Here is a 25,193-nt window from a genome sequence, read left to right as displayed (position 1 = left end):
TCAATTAATGTGCTATAGATTCAGCTAGATTCAAGCCATGATAGCAGATGTCTGCTAATCCTAAGCAAGATCCTGCAGTTTGCTTTTTGTTTAAGTATGTTTTTATTGATTTTAGAGAGAGGAAGGGAGAGCGATAGAGACATAGAAACATCGATGAAAAATACATCCATTCATCGGCTGCCTCCTGCACACTCCCTACTGGGGATTGAGCCCGAGATCCAGCAAACCGGGCATGTGCCCTGACCAGAAATCGAACCAGTGACCTCTTGGTTCATAGGCCAATGCTTAACCACTGAGCCAAACCACTGGGCTGGTTTTATTTTAAAGGTGAAGAAAATATATGTTGAATCCACTTGCTCTTCCAAAACCACAAGCTCCCTGAAGTTTGAGCACATAGCGGGTGCTCAGTAACTATCTGATAAGTGAATAATGGGTATGATGCAGCCAGTAGTGTGGCCTTTTTCCTTTCAATGAGAAAACTATGTAATTAAAGTCCAAAGCAGCAACCTCCCCAATTTTAAAAACTTTTTAGAGAATCTTCACTGAACTAGTCGATAGCATCTGTTATTTTTATGTCACTAGTACGGTGGTTCACCAAATTAGCTATCTACCTGGTTATTGTAAATTATTATTTATGTCATATGCAATAATCAATAGTATAAATAACTGAAGTATTGTGAACCAAAGGTTGTTGGTATCACCTTACCTCCTTCCTCTCCCCGTATTTTCTTTTATTTCCATGACATTGATTTGAGGTTTGAATTTGTATTGGTGTCCCTTTTTATTTAATTTTCTATTGTAGAAAATTTCAAACATTTACTTAAGTAGAGAGAATAGTATAACAAATTCCTTATCATCCAACTTCATTAATTATTAACTTAATCTTGTTTCATCTATATTCCACTTCCTCCACTCTACCACCATCACATACACCCACTAGAAAATTTTGAAACAAATCCTAGATAATTTATTTTGTATGTGCTGGTGTCTTTTGGTAAAGGAAAACTTACTTCATTGTTAGAAAAAGGTGCTATTTCTGAAAACATGATACTAAGCCAGTGGTCGGCAAACTCATTAGTCAACAGAGCCAAATATCAACAGTACAACGATTGAAATTTCTTTTGAGAGCCAAATTTTTTAAACTTAAACTTCTCCTAACGCCACTTCTTCAAAATAGACTCGCCCAGGCCGTGGTATTTTGTGGAAGAGCCACACTCAAGGGGCCAAAGAGCTGCATGTGGCTCGCAAGCCGCAGTTTGCCGACCACTGTACTAAGCCATACTATTCCCCCTAGGTTTCCTTAATGTTTAACTGTCAACACAATTCAGGGCATAAGAAGTATTAAAAATTAGTATTGTCAATGTTAGACTAAGTTTTAAAATACCAATAAGATTTCATATAGATAAAATCATCAGAAGGCTGGATCATGGTTAAAAATGTTCCAGGAACTGCTACCTCAGGGCTGTGTTTGTCAACAAAACATACCTCTTGCTGCTTAGCAAATAACTTTATTCTCCTCGCTAAGATATCAGTTCTGTGATAAGGGTTAGCAAAGGTACAAAATGTTAGGGGATGCAGGAGTAATAATCTAGCCAATCCTCATTGCCTCACTCCCTCCAGGCACTTATAACAATGTCTGTTTCATGGGCGCCTGCAGAATTAGCTGGGAGAAAACCAATATCCCTGTCTTCATTCTGCTTCCTCCTAGGGCACTTGCTGGGAGCAAAGTTTGAAGCTTTGATAAAATCAAACAGATTCGTACACTATAAAAACTATTCAGAGGATAGATGGTGAAAAACAACTCACAAACTAAAACCTATAAAATAATGCTTTGGTCTTTTCAAAGGATCCATTTCTGAATATTATCTATTCTCCAGTTCTCACATGTGGCCCCTGCATCTCAGAGCCTTCTCTCGCTTAGAATCTCTCTGGCTTCCGCTTCCACCATATCTTCCCTTTCCTTCTTCTGCATCTTCTGACCCCAGCTGGAGAAATTGCTCTGCTTTTAGGGTTCATGTCAATAGATTATGTGAACAGATACTCCAGGATAATCTTATATTAAGTCCATAACTTTAATTATATCTGCAAAGTCTCTTTTGCCACATAACAAAACATATTCAGGGGTTCTAGGGATTAGGATGTGAACATCTTTGGGGGGCCATTCTGCCGCCCATCCTGCCTAAATCACTATGTTTTCTTCACATACTACACAGTTGCCCCTGATTGATGGGTCCTTAGAGACTAAGAAATCTAAATGGCTTGTTATCCTCTTAGAACTACCTTATCTTCTATGTCCTCGGCTCTCAGCTCTTGTTTCCTCTGTCAGTGCCTGTGCCCCTGACTGCTCTTGTTGTCACTTCTAATTGCTCTGCTTCTGATCTTCCCACCTTCTCTGCCAGCTCTGCTGCCTGCCATCTTCTCCTTTTCACTTTTCCTCCTTTCTCCTGCCTGCTTTTGTCATCACTTCTCTGTTCCTCAGAAGTTTGTTTTTTATAGCTAGTGCCAATCACTGTAAAGATTCTCTTCTGGCTAATGGACCAAATATGATTCTATTTTGACTTTTTTTTTTTTTTTTTTTTTTACTTTTTAAAGTTAGAACTTAGCTGTCCTTTCACATTTATAACTAACCAACTGACCTTTGATATTTAGTACTGATCTGAATATTTAATGTTGCTGACAGGTAAATGAAGCATCACTACACTTTTGCTCTAGTCAAGAATGGATTTTTCTTCTTGCTAGAGACATTATCTCCCCCTTTAGTTGTCAAATGTAATGTACAAATGGCAATTTGTATGTGTCTAAGGGTAAATTGTATAATGTGCTACTTGTGTTTTATAAAGGCTTTATGTATTACATTTAGCCAATGGAAACAGAAAGAAATTTTTTTAGCCAAGTCCACAAATTCAGAACCAATGTCTCTTCAAATACTATTTCTGCCCCAAAGTGATCATTTTTAACAGTAGGCTAGTATACCATTATATGAATCTGCCATTGCTTACTTAGTAAATCCTTCATTGATGGGCATTTAGGTTGTTAACATATCATTCCATGTATAAACAATGCTGTGATGAACATCTGTGCCAAATCCATTATTAGACATCCCTGGAAGTGCAATTACTGGGTTAAAGTGTATGTACATTTTGGATGCTTTCAATAGGTATTGCCAAATTGCTTTCTGGAAAATTTGTATATTCTCTTAAGTACATTATAACAGTGTGTCTTTCTGTTTTTGTTTTTTTTTTTCAGTAAATTTTACACTTTAAGATGCCATGGATCATACTCAAATTATTGTAAATCCCAAACTATAGTTACATTCATGTTATTGTGTGTTTTTTAAAATATATTTTTATTGATTTCAGAGAGGAAGGGAGAGGGAGAGAGAGATAGAAACATCAGTGATGAGAGAGAGTCATTGATAGGCTGCCTCCTGCACGCACCCTATTGGGGATTGATCCCACAACCCAGGCATGTGCCCTTGACTGGAATTGAACCCGGGACCCTTCAGTCCGCAGGCTGACGCTCTATCCACTGAGCCAAACCAGCTAGAGCCATGTTATTGTTTTAAAGGTTCTCATCCTCAAGAATAGATGACTAATATTTCCCCTTGAAATACAACTTTTACATTTTGTTATTTATTTCATGGAAAATTTACAGAGAAATTGCAAAGGAATAGAATTTAGGTTTCAGTCATATTGGTTGCATATTTCGTTTTATAAAAAACTAGAGGCCCAGTGCACAAATTCATGCAACTTGAAAGGAACTGTGGGCTACGAGGCTGTGGTGGGCACAGGGGCAGGTCTCGGCCCATCCTTCGTGCCCCCGCCTGGCCCCTCCTGCTGCTGCCCCCCCAGTCCCCTCTCTGCCAGCAGCCCTGCTCCCACTGCCACTGCTCCCACGCGCTGATGGCGCTAGCCCCGCTTGCATCCACTGACAGTTCGGAGTGATTGGGGCTGGCACCAGCAGCAGGTGTGAGCAGGGCTGGTGCTGCTCCAGTCACCCCTCAGGAAAAGGGGAGGTGGAGAAGCCCTCAGGGGTGATCAGGGCCGGCAGCCGCTGCTCGCACCCGCTGATGGCGCCCAGCAATCGGGACCAGCACTGGGCTCTGGCAGCGGGTGTGAGCGGCAGCTCCGGCGGCGGCTGCAGGTGTGAGTGGGGCCAGCACTGGCAGTGGGTGTGAGCAGTGGCTCCAGCACCGGCAGCGGGTGTGAGTGGGGCTGGCACCGGCAGCAGGTGCAAACGCTAGGTGGGACTGCATAGCGTGGGAGCAAAGAATTTTCAGTAACCACCAGAGGCTCGCCCTGATGACAGAGAACAGCACCCCGCCTTGGTCTGGCACCCCCGCTCACCTGCTCCACCATCCCACTGCAGCCGACACCCGCCATGTTCTGCGCACGCCCCCTGGTGGTCAGCGCACGTCATAGTGACCAGTTGTTCGGTTGTTCCGCCATTCGGTCTATTTGCATATTAGGGTTTTATATATATAGGTTATTATGAAAAAGGAATTTTAGATATCCTTAACTTGAAGCTGAGAACATGTAACACCATGACTTTAATATTTATAAAGAAAGTTCAGAACAATCTAATGGTTATTAATTATGAGCTTGTAGTCTTTACATTTTAATTGTTGCTGCATACATGTGATTTGCATAGGAGTAGGAACTGGTATTGTTCTCTAATATTAAATGTGTTTGGTTTTTTTTCTGTAAAGGGGAAAAGCCTCCATCATACCCAGAATGATCATTTCCAGAATGATGGAATTGGTAAGTGGAAACATTAGCCCTATGAAAACTCACTTTTATGATATGATATTTACCACAAATTTCATCATTTGAAAGAGAAAGGTGGGAAGAGGGAAACAGACACACACACACACACACACACACAGACACTTTGGAACTCATTTAACTCTTCTATTCATATGTCATTTCTTTCTTTTTCTTTTTTAATCCTCACTCAAGGAAATATTTTTATTGAGAGGGAAATGTTTTTAGAGAGAGAAACATCAGTGTGAGAGAGAAATATTGATCAGTTGTCTCCTGTACACATCCCCACCAGTGATCAAACCCACAACCCAGATATGTGCCCTGACCTTTTAGTGTATGGGATGACACTCCAACCAACTGAGCCACCTGGCCAGGACTCATATGTCATTTCTTACAAGGGGTGATTTTGTAGGTATCAAAGTACATACCCAGAAACAGGAAAAACATTTAAGCCTTCTATGTAACCTAAGTTTTTGGAACATATTTATATCCTACGAATGTTGGGTCATACAAAATTCAAGATAAAGTTTATATCAGTTATTTAAAATGTTGCAGAATTATTCTTTTAAAATAATAATTGTTTATCCTTCATTTGGAATGTGGCTTTATTACAATTGCAAGTCAAAACTTTATTCTGAAGATTTGTATATATTTTCCTAGTCTTAGAGAATGTTTACTGAGAGTGTAGGTGTGCGCATAGTTTTCTCTCTTGAAGGGCACATCTCCAGCCTCAGAAGACATTTAAAAATATGCTAGTTTATAAAAGAAATACTTTGCATATCTCAAGCTAATTTTAGGGAACATTTAAAAATGGTTATGTTATGTTTTTTTAATATGCATTACTCTTCCACACTAATAATTCTTTGATTATAAGATATCTCGTGGCAAACTTGGGAAATATATTTTGCTGTTGGATGATTTAAGTTCTCTTTGTCTAGGTGAATATGTACAGCTAGTGAATATACCCTTTCTCTCTTTTTTTTTCAGTTCAACCTAATCCTTCCGTTCTTATTGGCAATCCTATTAGAGCATATACTCCTCCACCCCCTCTTGGACCTCATCCAAATTTGGGAAAATCTCCAAGCCCTGTCCAGAGAATAGATCCTCACACTGGGACAAGTATTCTTTATGTACCTGCTGTCTATGGAGGGAATGTAGTTATGTCGGTGCCTTTACCTGTAAGTGGATGTTTGAGAGACTTTCTATTGAATAAAATAAAATAGGCTTCACTAAAGTAGTGACTGTCCCATATAGTGTCCTACCAACCTCTTTTTATAAAAACTTTTCAATGCCTGTAAGTTTCTTTTAACCCTTTGCACTCGCTTGCTTTTTTCTCGATTCCTTTATTCTACTCGGGATTTAATTTTTTAAATACCCCAGATTTTACAAAGCGCGGCAGTAGAATAAAAAACTGGAGTTTCTTTTCATACAAACTTATTTATTTGGATTTTTTTATATTTCAAATTATTGATACATTCAAAGAGTAATTTTGAATTACTGCTACCGATGCTAACCGTGTCGAGTCACACTCGACATCCAAGTGCAAAAGGTTAAAGCAGTTTTTATCTTTAACCTTCTAATTTTGAAATGACCAAAGAAATGTGAATTTTTGCTTATTAGATTATCAGTGGCTATGAAGAAATCTGTAAATTGGATATTTTGATTGAGAAGCCTTTGTATTCTTTTAAAATATTTTTACTGGGAAATTGAGCCAAAAGTTAACAGAGCTAGTAAATTGGTCTCTTGTTTTGTAAAGTGATATTTTTCTTTTATCTTTTGCATTTTATTCTTGTACTAGAGGCCTGGTGCACAAAATTCGTGCATGGGTGGGGTCCCTAGGCCTGGCTGGCGATCAGGGCTGGGCTGATCAGGGCCCGAAGGCCCTGGTGGGGTCGGGAGAGGAGGCAATGGTTGTGTCCGCCGCCACCCACCCCCGGGCTGGGGTGGGGAGGGGGGAATCTCCAAGCCCCGGTCAGGGGAGGTTGGCTGTGGGAGTGCATTGACTACCAGGGGGCAGCTCCTGCATTGAGCGTCTGCCCCCTGGTGGTCAGTGTGCATCATAGCGGCTGGTCATTCTGGTTGTTCGATCTTTATGGTTGCTTAGGCTTTTATATATATAGATAATTCACTAACTCTTCCTAAGAAATATAGTTCTTTGGAGGAAGCAAAGAAGGTTAGATTAGTCTAACTCCCTTGAATCTAAATTTATCTGAGAAATTCTACACCTTATGAAATCTTATTGGTACTTAAAAACATTATTAAATTCTTCTTAGACTGTGATCTTTAGAGAGCTTCCATCTTGTGTAAAACCTCATTTTTATTTCCTTTAACATACTGAATATTTTGATAATTTTGTTAATTTGCTGATATACTAATATTTCCAAATTCAGGAATTTTAGCCTAGAAAACCTTCCTTTCATTTAAGGAAAGTGCTGTAATTTCAGGCAGAGGTGATCATTGCCAAGGATCTTTGGCACCCCTGCCCACACCCCCAAAATGGAAAAATGCCAAGCTGCAAACATTTCTCAGCCATATTGATCATGATAATTCACAATCACAGCAGCCAATGAGAAGAACTGTCAGTAAGAAATATGTAATTCATGCCCACTCCCCACAGATTTTAATTTTAGCTGAGTTATTTCTTCCCAGACAGCCTGGCAACATTATACATCATCTGCTTTAAATAGTAAGTCCCTTAGGATTTATATTTCATTTTACTAGGTCAAAGAGGCTTTTATTATATAAGATTTCTCAGAGTCTGCATTTAGCAGTTATAATAAAATAATAGGGAGGTAGCTCAGATGTCATTTGTGTTTATCCCTTTTATGTTAATATACAGGGATTTTATATATATATATACACACACCTAAAGAAATTTTCTGTTTCTGTATTTAAAGGAAGAGCTGAATTAATCAAAAGCCTTGATTAAATGAATGATCTTTTAAAATTTTGCCTATATCATAAATGAACATTAAATGATTGGATTATTCATATAAAGTTAGAATACCTATTTTTTGAGTTGAGATTCCTTAGACTAAATTGTTTCTTAATTTTCCCCCCGGTTCTCTTATTCAGTCTATTAAACACTGTAACTATGCACTTAGGACTTTAAAAGATAATTTTCAGGATAATCTGTGACATGTATACATTCATATTGAGGGGAAATGATTCAAGATTGTAAGATGATTTAATGCTTCAAAAAATAATTACCAATTTTAAGTTTCCAGTTTCTTCCTAACCTGTACAGTGATAAATTTTCCCTTATACACTAAAGATTCAGGGAGCCATTTCAGGCTAGTTGAGATATAGCAGTAATTCTATCAATTGTTATCATTAGCATTGACTGTACTTATTCATTTTGATAAAATTAACATTTCTCTGTGTGAGTTTGCTTTTTTCTATAGAAGTTTGCCTTCCAAAATGTACATAATGAAATTATTTTGTTTTTTGTTTTTTTAAATTACTTTATTGATTAAGGTATCACATATTTGTCATCAACCCCCTCCCCCTGTTCCCTTCCCAAACCCCCCCACACACATGCCCCCCTCCCCCTGTTGTCCATGATCACTGGTTAGGCTCATATGCAAGCACACAAGTCCTTTGGTTGATCTATCTCCCTTGTCCCCACCCTCCCCTACCTTCCCTCTGAGGTCTGACAGTCTGATCAATGCTGTTCTTGTTCTTCAGTCTATGTGAAATTATTTTGTTTTTTGTAATAACCTAGGTACCATGGACAGGATACCAGGGTAGGTTTGCAGTTGATCCTCGAATCATTACACACCAGGCAGCGATGGCCTACAATATGAACCTCTTACAGACACATGGACGGGGGTCTCCTCTACCTTATGGCCTTGGGCATCATCCCCCTGTCAGCATAGGGCAGCCACAGAACCCGCATCAGGAGAAGGATCAGCATGAGCAACATCGAAATGGTGAGTTGCTTTGCTGGTCTCATGTTCCTAAACTGGTGATATGCTAACCTGTATCAACATAGAAAGTTCCTTTAACAGTATGATTGTTAACTTCTTTATAGGTCATAGACCTCTTTGAGAAAAATCTGACATAAAAATGGTGGATTCTCTCTGGAAGATACACAGATATAAAATTTGTATGTAACGTACCAGCTATGATTGGCATTACCAATTTCCTGAAAAAATATTAAATTTTAATATTTAAAGTATTTCAAATGGTAGTCATTTAATATTGAGACAGAAAACCCTTATCTGTTAAACATTTTTGTTAGTCCAAGGTATTTTTGTTGTATATTAAACATTAACACTACTGTGGCAATAGTTGATTTAAACTAGTTGTTTCTTATGCAAGTCATAGTCTCTTGTCTCCTATAATTGTAAATAAAGGAAAGTTAGCCATCATATATATATATGTTGGTGTTGTTTTTTTTTTAATCCTCACCTGAGGACATTTATTTAATTGATTTAAGAGAGAGGAAGGGAGAGAGAGAAACATTGATCAGTTGCCTCCCATATCCCTTCTAGCTGGGGATTGAACCCGAAACCTGAGTATGTGCCCTGACCAGGAATCAAACCCTTTTCCTCACACAGGACGATGCTCCAACTAACAGCCACACCAGCCAGGGCCTACTCTAGTTTTTAACATCAGGTTTAATGAGGTATAACTTATATACAGTAAAATTCACTCTTTTAAAATGTTTGATATGCTCCGACAAAATAAACAGAGTTGTTAATCAAGACAGGATAGTCACATGACCTCAAACAGTTCTTTCATATCCCTTTGCAGTAAGTCTCCTCCAATCCCCAGCCCTGGGCAACCACTAATCTGACCTTTGTCTCTACTTTAGTATATCATAAATAGAGTCATAGGGGAAGTAGTTTTTTTGTGTTTGGCTTTGTTCACTTAGCTTAATACATTTGAGATTCATTCATATTACCTGTGTCAATTATTTGTTCATTTTTACTGTTGATTAATATTCCACTACATGGATGCATCACAGTATTTTTATCTGTTTGTCAATTGATGGACACCCTAGTTATTTCTAATTTTTGGTTCCTAAGCACTATGAACATATGTGTGAACATGTATTTTCATTTCTCTTGGATAAACACCCAGGAGTGAAATGTCATAAGAAATTGCCATACTATTTTCCAATGTGACTGGACCATTTTTCATTTCTACTAGTAATGTATGAGATTTCTAGTTGTTCCACATTCTTAGCAGCACTTGATATTGTCAGTCTTTTTAACTTTACCCTGGCTAGTGGTTATCTGATAGTATCTGATTATGGTATTAATTTGCATGTTCCTGATAATTAATGATGTTTAATATCTTTTTATTGGGCTTATTTGACATCTGTATATCTTTAATGAAGCATGTATTCTTAATTTTTGCCCAAGTTTTTATTGGTTTGTCTTATTTCATTATGAGAATTCTTTATAAATTCTGGATATAAATCTTTAATTAAACATATGTTTTGAAATACTTTCTCCCAGGGTATGGCTTGCCTTTTCATTTTCATAACAGTCTAAAAATTTTTGCCTTATTCAAGATCACAAAGATCATCTCTTTTTTTCTATAATTTTCATAGTTTTAGCTCTTACATTAGGTTCATTTTTAGTTAATTTTTGTATATGGTGTGAGGTAAGAATTGAAGGGGTTTTATTTTGTTTTTGCATATACTAGTATATATATTCAGTGGTTTCAGCACCATTTGAAAATGCTGTCCTTCCATTAAACTAACTTGGTGCCTCTTTTGGAAATCAGTTGACTACATATGTGAAGTCTGTTCTGTTCAATTGATGCATATGTTTATGTTTATGCCAAATACGCTGTCTTGATTATTATAGCTTTATAAGCCTTGAAATCCAGTAATATAAATCTTCCAATTTTGTTCTTTTTCCAAATTGTCTATTCCAGGTCCTTTGCTTTTCCATATACATTTTAGAATCAGCTCATGAGTTGCTACAAAAAAGCCTGCTAGGATTTTGATTGGGATTGTATTGAATCTGTAGGTCAATATGGGGGAATTGACATCTAAACAATATTGAGTATTCTGATATATGAAGAGGACATGTCTCTCTCAAGATTTTTAATCTTTTTCATTTTTTAAAAAGGTTTTCAGTATATAACTCTTGCATATATATTTTTAAGGTGAAAGATTAATACAGGTATTTAGTGTTATAATTTTCCTCCTCAGTGTACAGTGTTATATTTTTATTTCATTTCGTTCTGTATACTTTATCATTTCTCTACAAATTAGACCCATGGATTATTTAGGAAGGTGAGTTTTATTTTTTAATCATTGGAGATTTTCTAATAATTTTTCTATTATTGACTTCTTTAATTTCATTGTGGTGAGAGAATATATTTTATATGAATCAAATCCTTTTGAATTTACTGAGATTTGTTTTATGATCCACTGTATGGTCTATCTTTGTAAATTTTCCCTGTGCACTTGAGAAGAAAGGAGTGCTCTATAAATGTTAATTAGTCAAATTGTTTGATAGTCATTGGAAATATAACATCCTCACTGGAGATTATTTATAAAAATTTTTAAATATTTTCTTAGGTAATAATAATCCTGGACCTGATTAAGACTTTGCTTAAGTCTGCTATATCCTTGCTGATTTTCTACATACTTTTAAACAAATAAATACTGAGAGAGGAATATTGAAATCTTCAAATATGCCCTAGCCAGTTTGGTTCAATGTATAGAGCGTCGGCTTGTGGATTGAAGGGTCCCAGGTTCGATTCCGGTCAAGGGCACATACCTGGGTTGCAGGCTCGATCCCCAGTAGGGGGTGTGCAGGAGGCAGCCTGTCAATGATTCTCTCTCATCATTGTTGTTTCTATCTCTCTCTCCCTCTCCCTTCCTCTCTGAAATCAATAAAAAATATATCTTTAAGTGCTCGCTTTAGTAGCACATATACTATAATTTGAACAATACAGAGAAGATTAGCGTGGCCCCTGTGCAAGGATGACACGCAAATTTGTGAAGCGTTCCATATTAAAAAAAAAAATAAAAAAAAATATCTACACTAATAAAAGAGCAACATGCTAATTGACTGTACCTTTGCGACACCCACCAGCCAATCAGGAGTGAACATGCAAATTAACCCAACAAAGATGGCGGGTTAATTTGCATACACAGGCGCTGAGCGGCCAGGGCAGGGCAGGACGCTTGCGTTGGCAACGACACAGGCGTTCCGCACCACCCCAGCCACTCTGGGCCTCTGGGCAGCATGGGAAGGCAGAAAGGCGGCTCTGGCCAGAGTGAACGCGGTGCCAGCAGATGGGAAGGAAGGCCCATTCTTGCACGAATCTTAATGCATCGGGCCTCTAGTATATATATATTTAAAAAATAATAAAAATAGAAATCTTCAAATATAATTGGTATTTGTCTATTTTTCTTTAAGTTTTGCTTGATGAATTTTGAAATTCTATTGTTAGGTACATAGACATTTAAAATACTGTGCTCTTGATTAATTAACAAATTTATCATTATGGAATGATCTTCTTGATCCCTGGTAATATTCTTTGCTCTGAGATCTACTTTGCTTAATGTCAATAAAGTCACTTAGCTTTAACTATTGTTAGCATGGTACATTTATTGACCCTTTACTTTTAATCTATTAGTGTATTTATATTTAAAATGCATTTATTTTAGAAAGCATATAGTTAGCTCTTGATGTTTAAAAAAATCCAATATGATAACCTCTTTCTTTTAATTGGATTGTGTAGACCATTTATACTTACGGTTATTATTAATATAGTTAGGCTTGATTTTTATCATCTTGCTCTATCGGTTTTTTAATTTGTCCAAACTATTTTTTTGTTTCCTTTTTTCTTTTACTCTGCCTTCTTTTGGATTACTTGAATATTTTTATGATTCCTTTTTATCTCCTTCATTGACTTATTAGCTATAACTTTATTATTTTAGTATTTTCTTTAGGTTTATAGTATACATCTTAAACTTACACAGTCTACTTTCCAATTTATATTTACCACTTCATGTACAGTAAAAGAACTTTACAACATTTCATTTTTCTCTTTCCTAGACTTTATCCTATTGTTATAATGCATTTTAGTTTTACATATGTTATAAGCTCCAAACGTTATTTTTCTTAAAATATCCGTGTATTTTTAAAAAAAGTTTTTAACAAGAAAAATAATATTTTATATTACCCATATAGGTAGCATTTCTGGTAACCTTTATTTTTTTCTATATATTCATGTTTTCACCTGATACAATTTTCCTTCTGCCCCAAGTTCTTTTAACATTCCTTGTAGTGCAGGTCTGCTGGTGGTGAAGTTTTTCAGAGAAATCTGAAATCTCCCTTATGTTTGTTTTCTGTTTGAAATGTGTCTTTTTTCCCCTGCCTGCTTTTAAGAGTTTCTTTTATACTGGTTTTAGTAATTCGATTATAACACTTCTTGGTGTAGTTTTCTTCGTGCTTCTTGTGTTTGGGATTTGTTGGGCTTCTTGAATGGTTTGCAGTTTTCATCAAATTTGAAAAGTTTTGACTATTTCTTTAGATTTTTTTTCTGTCTTACCTTCTCTCTTCTTCAGGAATTCCAACTACCCATATATTAGTCTGCTTAAAGTTTCCCTACACCTCACAGATGCTTTTTCATTTAAAAAAATATCAATTTTCTTTTTGTATTTTACTTTGCATATTTTGCCTTCAGCTTCACTACTCCTTTCTTCTGCATTGTCTAATCTGCTGCTAATTTCATCCAGTGTGTGTTTCATCTCAGACATTGTAGTTCTTATTTCTTGAAGTTTAGTAGTAATTCATTTTAAAGTTTCGGCCCTATGTTTTTGAACAAGAACCCAAATCAAGGATTCTTTCAGGAATTGAAAATTTCTATCAGTTAATTCTTATATAGTAAAAGCCTTTCACATGGATGAAATGGCATTGTCTGTTATAATTTTGATATTTTCAACATTAATTTTACTTCTTTCACTTATATTTAGTTCAATATCTATTACCTTTAAACAGCATACATACATTTCAGAATATCTTTACTCAGTTTAGATTCCTTTACTAAATTAGATTGACACGTTATTTGGATTTTGCTTAATTGCATTTATAAAGGATCAAATTTTTGAACCTTTATAAATAAGCAAGAATGCCAGGTTTTTTTCTATGTCTAGTTTAAGAAAAATTAGGCTGTAAATACCTGGAGATTGGGTTGTTATCTTTGGAATTATTTGATGTTTTAAGATTATATCCTTTTATAAAGCTTTTGCCTTGTCAATGTGGTTTGCTATATTTATAAATTTTCTTTCTTAAAGAGAAACTGCCTCTGAAAATTTAAGACCAAAACTCAAGCAGTAATACAAATTGATAATAATGGGTGAAAAATGTTTAAAATATTTTCTTTTGTCTAATATTGGGTAGTCATTGGAAATATAACATCCTCACTGGAGATTATTTATAAAAATTTTTAAATATTTTCTTAGGTAAAAGTGATACAAATAATCCTGGACCTGAAATTAATAAGATTCGAACACCAGAGAAAAAGCTTACAGAATCAAAACAGGTATGCTGCTTACATTTAGTGACTGAATTGTTCTAATGGATTTAGTCTGATTGGTCATCTTGGAATCTTAATGTTTTTAAAAAAATTTACTTTTTTATGTGTATTTTTAATGTTATTGTTTTACGGTGATCTGGTGGGTCATGTTACCCTCTCTCCCTCCATCTTTTTTTTGGCTACATTATTAATTTATCAGTATACTTTTCTCAAATTGTGATATCGGTGATAGACTTGAACTTAGAGACTTTCCATGATAAAGTAGTCAGTGAAGACACAGCTAATAGATGTGTCATTAAAAATTGTCTCCCCCCCAAAAAAAATTCTCAGAATAGGAGAAGCTGTATAGTGAAGAAGAAGGAAGAATTAACTTCCTCAGAGGAAGACTTAACTTTCTCAAGTCATTCACCTTGTTCTCTCCTCAGACCCACTGTATAAATCCTTAACTCTTTATCCATTTGTTCATCTACTTTCTCTGCTTCTGTGCTTGTGAGCTAGTTAGGGAAAACCAAAGTATTGACTGAATTAGTGCCATTGCACATTTATGTTTTCCAACCTCAGGGAACCCGAGGGGCTCTCCCACATTTCTTTTACATGTACCCAGCTCCTTTTGTCCGATTTTCTCAGCAGCTCTCCTCATGCCTGATTATCTTCCAACTTCTGTTATCCTTTTGATCAGGAGACGATCTTGCCTTAGACTTCGGTCATCAGGATTTCACCTTGCTAACTTAAAACCTTAAACTTAACACTTTTCTACATCCTTGAACATCTTTGCTTCCTTATCACCAGGCTTAGAGAAGAAGTTCTCATTAAAACTAATCTCTCTCCTGGTCACCTCACCGACCTTGTTTTTTCTTCTAATTTATCTTTAGATTCTTTCTAGCTACAGGTTCTTCCTCCTCAGTTCATAAGTAAATTGACTGATTGATAGACTGTTTTTGTAAAAGATACTTTCTTTATCTTCATCTTCTTATAGCTACTACCTAATTTCTCCTTCCTACCTCAGCTTTATTTTTATATCTCTTAACTAGCACAGTCTAGTGTCAAGCCTCAAAATTTCATCAAAACTGTTGGGTTCTAAGGGACCAAATGCTATGCACATGCTTCAGTTGTAGTCTTATTTGACTTATCTTTGATATTTGGCACTATTTTCTACTTCTTTCATTTTGACCATCTTGTTTTCTTTGACACACATTTTTACTTTTCACAGTTCTTTCTAACATGACCTTCTGTCCCTTTTATAAGTTCCTGTCCACCTCCTTTCCATCTTTTCCTAATCCTTAAGTTGGGGTTTTTCAGGGTTCTGTCCCACACCTCTCCTTGCATACTATGGTTTCTTACTGTACACTAGTCCATTTCCATGATAATGACTTCCATATCTGGATCTCCAACCCCAGCCTTGCTTTGAGCAACTGCTCTCTATAGTCAGTTACTTATGTCCCATAAGTAGCTCTCACTCAGTTTCAACAGCTGGGAGGACTCAGTGGAGGACTCAGTGCCCCTGGAGGGGCTGCAGTGGGAATGAGGCAGCCAGGGAAGTTCCCAATAGAGAAAGAGGGCTGTGGCAGTGATAGTGGAAGTCATGTGTATTTGGGAGAGGAGCAGGGAGAGAACAGGACATGTTGGGACAGTGCAGCGGTAGTTAAAATCCAGCATAAGAGTCTTAGGTGCTGTCAGAGCAACTGAAGCCAGGATAGCTACTAGTAAGTGTCTTTCAGGTCCTTGTTTTTAAATTTCCGTTATGATCCTTCCCTGTTAGGAGACTAGGCAACCCAATAGACATGTTTTATTTTCTTTCCTACCCTGATGCTTTGTCCTGCGGGGTAAAGGGGAAGGGGTTCGGGGGGGGGGGGAGGGGGTGGCTAGTTATCCTTGAGTCAGGAACTTATTATTAAGAGGAAAGTGATAGTTTAATTCTGATAATTGTAGACCCAGACTCCTTCAGACCTTAGAGTTCTCTATTCTCCTAGCCCAGTGGTCGTCAAACTCATTAGTCAACAGAGCCAAATATCAACAGTACAATGATTGAAATTTCTTTTGAGAGCCAAATTTTTAAAACTTAAACTTCTTCTAACACCACTTCTTCAAAATAGACTTGGCCAGACCGTGGTATTTTGTGAAAGAGCCACACTCAAGGGGCCAAAGAGCCGCATGTGGCTCGCGAGCCGCTGTTTGCCGACCACTGTCCTAGCCCTTTGTAGTATCATAAAGTAGCACATCTTGATCTAAATTTCTCTGGAACTGGCCTAGCTTCCTGTCTATGTCAAAGTCAGAAGTGAAGGAGGCAATTAGAACAGCCCTTATCCACAAACAACCTTGACATCTAATCATGGTCTCCCTCGTGCAATCAAAGTGTGCATATCAACAGTCTTTGAAAAAGTACATCCCAGCTGAATGTAGCGTCAGCCATTAAAATAAAAAAAAAATTATGGGGCAAAATGTTTGTTTATAAAGAACTTTAATCAGGCTCTGAGACATTTGAAAAGCAGGTTTTGCAGCAGCTTGGGCCCACTGGGACAGAATGGTCATCCTGCTCATTTCATTTTCTAGACTATTTGTGTATACCTAGTAATCTTAAGGAACTTATTGGCCCAATGTAATGGCAATCCATTAGAGCTAGTGATTAGAGATGAGAGTGCACTTGGGATTGGACTGGCACATTGAAACCATCAGTTGCTATAGCTTGCTTGCTAGGTGTACCTCAGCTTCAGTTCAGGAACAAGCTACTTGTTGTGTGTTCTTGGGAGTGGCCAGTTCCATTTCTAACTTGAGAGCCTTTGGTAAGGCAAGTAATCATCAGTGACTATTTCAACATTGAAACTTGTAAGGACATTGATGTACCAAAGCAGCTCATTGAGTGCTTTGTCAGAGATGGAAAACAAAAATTGCTTCTTTCCGCCTTATATTTCATTTTTCACATTGTCACCACTTACAATCAGACTGTTTCAGGATGGCTGCATTCCCTAGTTTATAAGCCTTTGGAACTTGCCACAGTTTACAGGATTTAAAAAATGTTTATGCCCAGTATTGAATCATTCAAGGTTGTGTGCATCTTCATTTGTCAAGAAGGGGAAAACTAATACATAAACAAGTGAAGTTCCACCTCTAGGTACACAAAAATTCTCATGCTCTTCAAATGTGCCTACTTTTTCTCCTCTCTCCACCTTTGTATAAGCTATTTATTACCTTTACCGAGAATATCCTTCCCTCCCTGGAAAATTCCAGCTCTTTGTGCAAAATTCAGTACAATTGCTGTAGCCTGTGTGAAGCCACTTAATTTTCCCAGGCACTAGGATCTCATCATTTCCTCTTACAGCACTTCTCATTTTAAATTTACATGTTGGTGTCCTCTACTGGACTCTAAGCCAGGACTTAGCAAACTTTTTCTGCAAAAGACCAGATAGTAAATCTTCAGGCTTCGTGGGTCATGTTTTCTGTTGCAGCCGTTCAACTCTGCCACTATAGTGAGAAAGCAGCCATAGCCAGCATGTAAGTGAATGAGCTGTGTTCCAGGAAAACTTACAAAAATCTTTTGGGCTAAAAATGGCTTGGGGGCCATAGCTGGCCAACCCCTGCTGTTCTAAGCTCTTGTGGGCACAGACTAAATCCTCTTATTGCTTTCTAATCTCCAGCACCAGGTACAATGCCCTTAGAAAGCCCTAAAAAATTGTTTCTTAGGAATAAATGTCAGTCACTAATGGCAAAAATTGATAACCAAACTGATTATACAAAGGTGATATATAAATTATTTGTTCACTTCACGTTTTTTAAATTAATAGAGGTATGTTTGAAGAAAGAGATATATGTTTGAAGAAAGAACACATTTTAATGATTTATATCCGAAAGAAAGAAATGGTTATCTTCAAAGGAAGAAAGTGTGAAATTAAAAATAATGTTTTTTGAATGAATTAAAGTGGATAGATATGCTAATAAAATGGCAATATCTCTTCTTATGACTCAGATTTAATATGCTGTTTATCTGTTTCATCTTTCCTAATTTAAAAAATACTATGCCCTAATTTTATTGTCAGAAAGTGATTGATTGGGTACCCTGTACTCCTGCTATTACTGATAAGAATGTATAATATCCTTAAGATGTGGTAGGGGTGGGGAAAGGTGGAGAGCCACCGGACTCAGATTTTCCAGTTAAAAAAGATTTCTCATTTTTTCCTAGATTGATTTGGAGTCAAATCCACAGAACAGAAGTCCTGAATCACGTCCTGGTGTTGTTTATCCCAATACCAAATTTCATCGCAAAGATAATCTCAACCCAAGACACATAAACCTTCCCCTTCCTGCTCCCCCTGCACAGTATGCCATCCCTGGTCGTCATTTTCATCCCCTTCCCCAGTTACCAAGAGCACCATTTCCAGTTCCGCAGCAGCACACCTTGTTAAACCAGCAGCAGAATAATTTGCCTGAACAAGCAAACCAAATGCCACCCCAGCCAAATCAGGTAGTCCAGCAGCAGAATCCTTTGAATCAGCTGCCTCCACAGCCACCTCCTCAGCTTTCTCCTGCCTACCAGGCAGGGCCCAACAGTGCTTTTTTTAATAATGCAGTTTCTCATCGACCACAGTCCCCTCCTGCAGAGGCTGTGATCCCTGAGCAGCAGCCCCCTCCCGTGCTGCAAGAAGGCCACAGTCCCTTACGAGCCATTGCACAGCCTGGCCCCCTTCTTCCTTCACATCTGAATAACTTCACCGATGAGAACCCCCCAGGATTGCCGATAGGGGAGGCATTAGGTAAGTTGCCCTGTCACTGCTGAATGTGACAAATTCAGAGATTATTTACTTAAAATGACATGTACTTTGCAGTATTAATGTGGATCAGGTTTCATTCATTTCTTTAAATAATGCCAGCAAAAATCAATCACTTAGTGTAATAATCAGAATCTAGTTCTAAATGCTATGTAACATTAACATCCAGTCGATGCCAGGTTACGTGATCATCATCATCATCATCATCATCATCATCATCATCATCATTACGATAACTCTGGTTACTGGCAAATTTAAAAAACATTTGCTTTCTCCAAAGCGAAAACTGTAGCCAATTCTTTGTCTTTGTGGAGAAAATCTGGTTGTAAAAACTCTTGAAAAAACTAACTGGAAACCCTGAATGCATGAAAACTTAAACTTTACGCAAATGTTTTTGCAGATCGTTTGCATGGGAATGTAGCCCTGGAAACAGTACGACAGCAGCAAGTGCGGTTACAGCAGTGGAGTGAGCATCACGCCTATCTGAGTCAGGGCAGTATTCCATACTCACACCATCACCATCCTCATCCTCACCTCCAGCATCTTCCTCAGCCGCCCATTGGATTACATCAGCCGCCAGTGAGGGCAGACTGGAAGCTGCCCAGCGGTGCCGAAGGTGAAGCAGAAACGACAGAGTCAAGGTATTTTAGCAACTAAAACCAGCCTCAAACGTGACCCACCCACTCTTTTCATTCTTGAATGCTATCCTCTTAGCCTTAAGTTGGAATATTGTCCCAAAGAAATTGGATGCTGGCCTTCTGGGCACATACTGCACAGTTCTATTGATTGACCCTGAAATATGGAGAATCAGTTTAACTCTGTAAATCTGGGTATGGACAGCCTGCTGTAAACTAAGCTAACATGGCTCTGTGCTTTGTGGTCTCTTCTGCGCTTGGTCTTAGCCGAAAGGCCGAGAAGTGATGTGGGGTCTCTTCTAAAAGAGAAACATACTGTCCTACTCAGTAATTTTTTCTTCTTCTTACTCAGTAGTAATACTTACAAAGAATGAATGAAGACAAGTAAATCAGTGATTAAAAGTTAAAAATTATAAATTTGTTATTAACTTTTTTCCTAGTAGCACAGAATTCTACCTTCTTTGAACTACAGGCATTTATGAGTGTTCATTACTGACTCTAAATTTGTTTTTAGGGCTAGTGTCATGTGAATGCACTGAAATGTTTCCTAATCCCTTCTGAATAAGGCCCACCATTGTGGTGGCCTTTTATCACTGCCCGTTATCAGGGGCATGTAGAGGCTAGGACAGTTGTTCTTAATACAAAGGGAAAAGAAAGAAATCAGGCACTGGAACATATTTAGTGTTTTTAATTCCACATCTGTTAAGTATTAATGCTTATATTTGAGATTATTAATGTTAGTTCAAGTTATGTGTTATGATTTTGTTTGTAGAAATTGCACACGTAGTTGACTAAACTCTCCTTAATGTGATGGAGCCTTTCTTTTGCTTTCTCCTCCTCACATTTAATCGTCTTTATGTAGGTTTCAGGACTTACTCAGAGAACTGTCCAATCGTGATCAAAGTGAAGCACGGGAACTAGCTGAGATGCCACCACCTCAATCAAGACTTCTGCAGTATAGACAAATTCAGACTAGGAGCCCACCAGCAGTCCCCTCTCCCCCCTCCAGTACAGACCACAGTAGCCATTTTTCTAACTTTAACGACAATAGCAGAGACGTTGAAGTAGCCAACAACCCAGCATTTCCGCAGCGACTGCCACCCCAGATATTCAGCTCGCCTTTCTCGTTGCCATCTGAACACCTTGCCCCTCCTCCCTTGAAATACCTGGCATCTGATGGAGCATGGACTTTTGCTAACTTACAACAGAATCACCTAATGGGGCCGGGTTTTCCCTATGGCCTACCTCCGTTGCCTCACAGGCCACCACAAAACCCTTTTGTACAAATACAGAATCATCAACACGCTATTGGTCAAGAGCCATTTCACCCATTGTCATCTCGAACAGTATCTTCTTCTTCGCTCCCTAGCTTAGAAGAGGTAAATGCCTTTCTTTTCCTTTTTGGGGGGATGGAGGTAGAGGTTTTGGGAGGATTAGTTGATTGTGAAAAATATCAATATTTATTGATTTGATAATAGTGGACAGATCTTACTGAATTTAATGGTCTATTAAAACCAATCTTTTCCTGGAGCTTATTTTAATTCCCACCCCTTACTGGGGTATTTCAGACTTTTTAGAATGGCCATTATTGTTGAAACATGAAGTCCCTTACCTGGTAGAGTCTTTTATTGTTGTTTTGAAACATCTGACTGACTTGAGGCTTACTTAGTCCTGTCTAATCTGGGGAAATGGTTTTTAGTGATTTATCTTTTTGCCTAGGTTACACTTGTTAATTACAAATTTGTTAATTAGAGCGTTCCATAGAGGTTGGCTTTCTCTGCCAGTGGCCAATTCCAAGTTCTGTGCTCTTTCTCCTGTGACTCATCTGGTGATTTCTTAGACAGAGGCAGTTGACACAAAATCATACTCTGATTCCCTAATGTCAGAATTTGCCATGTTTAACATAGAGTTGATTCTGTTAAACTAAGCATTTTAAGGGAAATTGAATTTTTATCTTAAACTACTTGGATATTTGCAAAGAGCATCACTGATATGAAAAATCTCAGTAATTCCAGGTTATAAAGCTTCCAAAACGGTATAGAGTATAAAAATTTGCTGAACTCTCTATTAACTCTAATAGATTTTTTTTGTGGATACCTTAGTTGGTTATATATATATATATATATGTGTGTGTGTGTGTGTGTGTGTGTGTGTGTATAGTAGATAATGCCATTTTGTAAATATAGTTTTGTTCTTTATTTTTAATCTGGATGCATTTTATTTCTTTTTCTTGCCTAATTGCCTTGGCCAAAACCTCCATTATAATGTTTAGAGTACATACTTGGCAAAATTAGAGAAAAGCAAGTATATCCAGGGTGGATTTTTCAAATTTCCTTCTGTTATTGATTTCTAATTTTGTTTGGAGAACATATTTGTATAACTTTAATCTTTTAAAATTTATTGAGACCTGTTTTGTGGCCCAACATATGATCTGCCTAGAGAATGTTCAGGTGCCCTGGAGAAGAATGTATATTTTGCTCTTGTTGGGTGGAATGTTCTGTAGATATGTTAGATATATTTGGTTTATATTGTTCAAATTTTCCATTTCCTTTGGACCTTTTGTTAGGTTTTATATCCATTATTGAAAGTAATGTATTGAAGTCTTCAACTATTATTGTTGAATTGCCTACTTCTTTCAGTTCTATCAATTTATGCTTCATGTACCTTGGGACTCTGCCTTAGGTTTACATATATTTATAATTGTTTGAAATTCTTGATGGATTGACTTTCTTTAAAATCTCTCTATATAAAAGCCTAAGTGACCGTTCAACCGTCCGACATGTAGCTATGGCATGCAATGACCACCAGGGGGCAGACACTCAATGCAGGAGCTGCTAAGCTGTGGTGACTTGGCAGCTGTGGTTCTCAGGTGGCACACCTGGAACCAGAGAGGAGGGTGCCTGATTCCTGGGTGCATCACACAAGAACCACCCTCTTGCAATCTAGGACCCCTGGGGGATGTCGTAGAGCCGGTTTTGGCACAGTTCCCCCAGGCCAGGCTGAGGAACCCCACTGGTGCACGAATCTATGCATCGGGCCTCTAGTCATTTTAAAATGTCCTTTCTCTCACATAACAACTTTTGTCTTCAGGCATGTTTTTTTCTGATATTTGTATGGCCACCCAGCTTTCTTTGAGTCTTTCAGCATGTGTGTGGTCTTCTGGATTTCCCAGGAATATGTCAGAGCTCTTTAAGCCCTTATTCCCTAAAGCCCTTATTCCCTCCCCAGCCTTTCCTCAAAGCTGTCGGTTAGGCTACTGTTCAGTCCAACTGTTACCCATGACCTCAGGCAGCAGCAACTAACATATTCGCTGGTAAATGTCTTCCATATGGTCCCTTTAGCACTGGTTGAATGCTGAGTTGGACAAAATAGGGCAAGTGCTTTTTTTGGTCTTGTTTTGTTTTTAAAAGCCACCAGACAGGTCAAAACAAATAATTAAAATTCTTTGAGAATGAGGCCCCATTCTTCTCCTCTGGTACTGGTGGCTGAAATGCAGTCTTACTTCAAGGCTACTGCTGAGTTGGAGAGCTGGGGGATGGGACTAAGGTAAGGTAATATACCACAAAACTCTCTGTTCTTACTGAAATGTCCTGGTTTTTCTTCATTAAGTGTTCTCCTGGCTGCTGCAAGCTTTAGTTTCCCGAATCCCAAGAAAGCTGAATGTGACAGTTTTGCCATTTTTTTCGTTGCTTTTATGGAGGGCTGCATTTCGGAGTTATTTATTCCACCATTTTTACTAATTTCACTTGTGATGATGTTTTGACTTAACTTGCCAATGAAGTTCATAATATGTGAGGGAAACAACGTGCCAGAGTTTTTATAAGGTCTTACCAAATTTTGTATTTTACGAAAAATACTGAATAATGTACTTTAATCATTGACCTATTTAAATGTTCCTTAGTTTTGGAATTCAGTCCTTTGTACCCCCGAGCACTTAACATTTGATATTACTGTTTAGCTGTGAGTATATGAGTAAGTACCTTCAATTATCAGTGGGTTTTTAGAGAGAAATTACTTTTCCAAAAACATTTGGTCACCTTTATTTTGATGCATGAGATTTACAAATAATGACTAACTTGCAACACTGAAAAATTCCTTGACAAGGAAAATATAATTTTTACCATATTGCAGGTTTTGATGTTTTCAGTGCATTAGGATAACTTTTGTAACTGTTATGTTGTACAAAGTGATTTTGCATGAATCATCTTACAGAATGAATGGTTTATATGCTTGCTGTTTCTTCTGGCAAATACAGAAAAGTCATATTTTCCTCCCTACTGTGAGTTCTTTTCTTGCCAGAAACCTTGGTAGATTAATCTTACATAAAATGAAAGCATGTAGATGTTAACTTAACATTTAACTTGAATGGAGGTGGTCTTTCATATTATGTTTTTTCTTTTTTATAATATTGTAAGTTTCTTTTGACAAATGAAGTACCTGGTCAGTATGGAAAATGTAAAAGTTAGAGAAATTATTCCTAATTTTACTATACAAAGTCTGCTACTATAACATTTCACTTTTCAAAAGCATTCATATATATGAAGGTGTGATTGATTAGTGGAGGGGCATTGGGTGTTGAGAAAAGTTGAAACAATTTTTTTCCTAATTGTGGTGCTCAGTGACATCACCCCATGAAACCTTTCTTTCCCTAGGTCAAGGCACCCTAAATGGGATCTTGATCCTATTGTACAACATTTTTTGCTACTTAAAATTTTTAGAGTATTCTCATTTAGATGTGTAAGGCTTGATCTGTAGGTTTTCATTACCTTCCTCAAATGCAGCAAAAGCGCTGGCCTTCAGCTGCCTGGATGAGGCTGGGCATGTGTCTGGTAGTAGTGCCTGCAGCCTCTCCTACAGCTGCTGCTTTCCTGGTGTGATGGATAAGGGCAAAGGTGCCATCCTTACCTGGGCCATGTTGCAGACTATTTCATGCTCTTTATTATATTACTAGGGGCCCAGTGCACGATTTCATGCACCTTGAAAGGAACTGTGGGCTGCGAGGCTGCGGTAGGCACAGGGGCGGGTCTCACCCCATCCTCTGCACCCCCGCCTGGCCCCTCCCACCGCGGCCCCGGATCCCTGTCTGCTGCCAGCCCCGCTCCCACTGCTGCTGCTCCCACGCACTGATGGCGCCACATACACCCACTGATGACGCGGAGCGATTGGGACTAGCACCAGCAGCAGGTGCGAGTGGGACCAGTGCCGTCAGTGGGTGCAAGTGGCGGCTGCTGCCCCGATTGACCCTCAGGAGCAGGGAGAGGTAGAGAAGCCCTTATGGGCGATTGGGGCCGGCAGCCATTGCTTGCACCGCTGATGGCACTGAGTGATCAGGACCAGTGCCAGGCACCTACAGCGGGTGCAAGTGGTGGTGCCGGTAGCGGGTGCGAGGGGGCTGGTACCAGTAGCAGGTGCGAGCGCCGGGCGGGACCACAGTGCGTGGGAGCAAAGAATTTTCAGTAACTACCAGAGGCTCGCCCCGATGACAGCAACTGGCGCCCTGTCTTGGTCTGGCACCCCCA

General features: G+C 38.3%; 1 protein-coding gene across 2 annotated transcripts in view; it reads left to right on the top strand.

Annotated features, from left to right (window-relative positions):
- The window catches only part of HELZ (helicase with zinc finger), a 132,068-nt gene that overhangs the window by 86,023 nt on the left and 20,852 nt on the right, over nucleotides 1–25,193 (top strand). For both annotated transcript variants that reach the window (XM_079796864.1, XM_079796865.1), the window contains exons 25-31: nucleotides 4,709–4,760; nucleotides 5,751–5,941; nucleotides 8,488–8,695; nucleotides 14,206–14,285; nucleotides 18,454–19,024; nucleotides 19,440–19,680; nucleotides 20,537–21,053. In XM_079796864.1, the coding sequence (XP_079652990.1) occupies nucleotides 4,709–4,760; nucleotides 5,751–5,941; nucleotides 8,488–8,695; nucleotides 14,206–14,285; nucleotides 18,454–19,024; nucleotides 19,440–19,680; nucleotides 20,537–21,053 (1,860 nt within the window). The remainder of the gene's footprint in view (nucleotides 1–4,708; nucleotides 4,761–5,750; nucleotides 5,942–8,487; nucleotides 8,696–14,205; nucleotides 14,286–18,453; nucleotides 19,025–19,439; nucleotides 19,681–20,536; nucleotides 21,054–25,193) is intronic.

Source organism: Cnephaeus nilssonii (assembly GCF_951640355.1).
Source record: "Cnephaeus nilssonii genome assembly, chromosome: 19".
Classification (NCBI taxonomy): domain Eukaryota; kingdom Metazoa; phylum Chordata; class Mammalia; order Chiroptera; family Vespertilionidae; genus Cnephaeus; species Cnephaeus nilssonii.
Note: the sequence above shows the minus strand (reverse complement) of the source record. Positions and strands in the feature narration are given on the sequence as shown.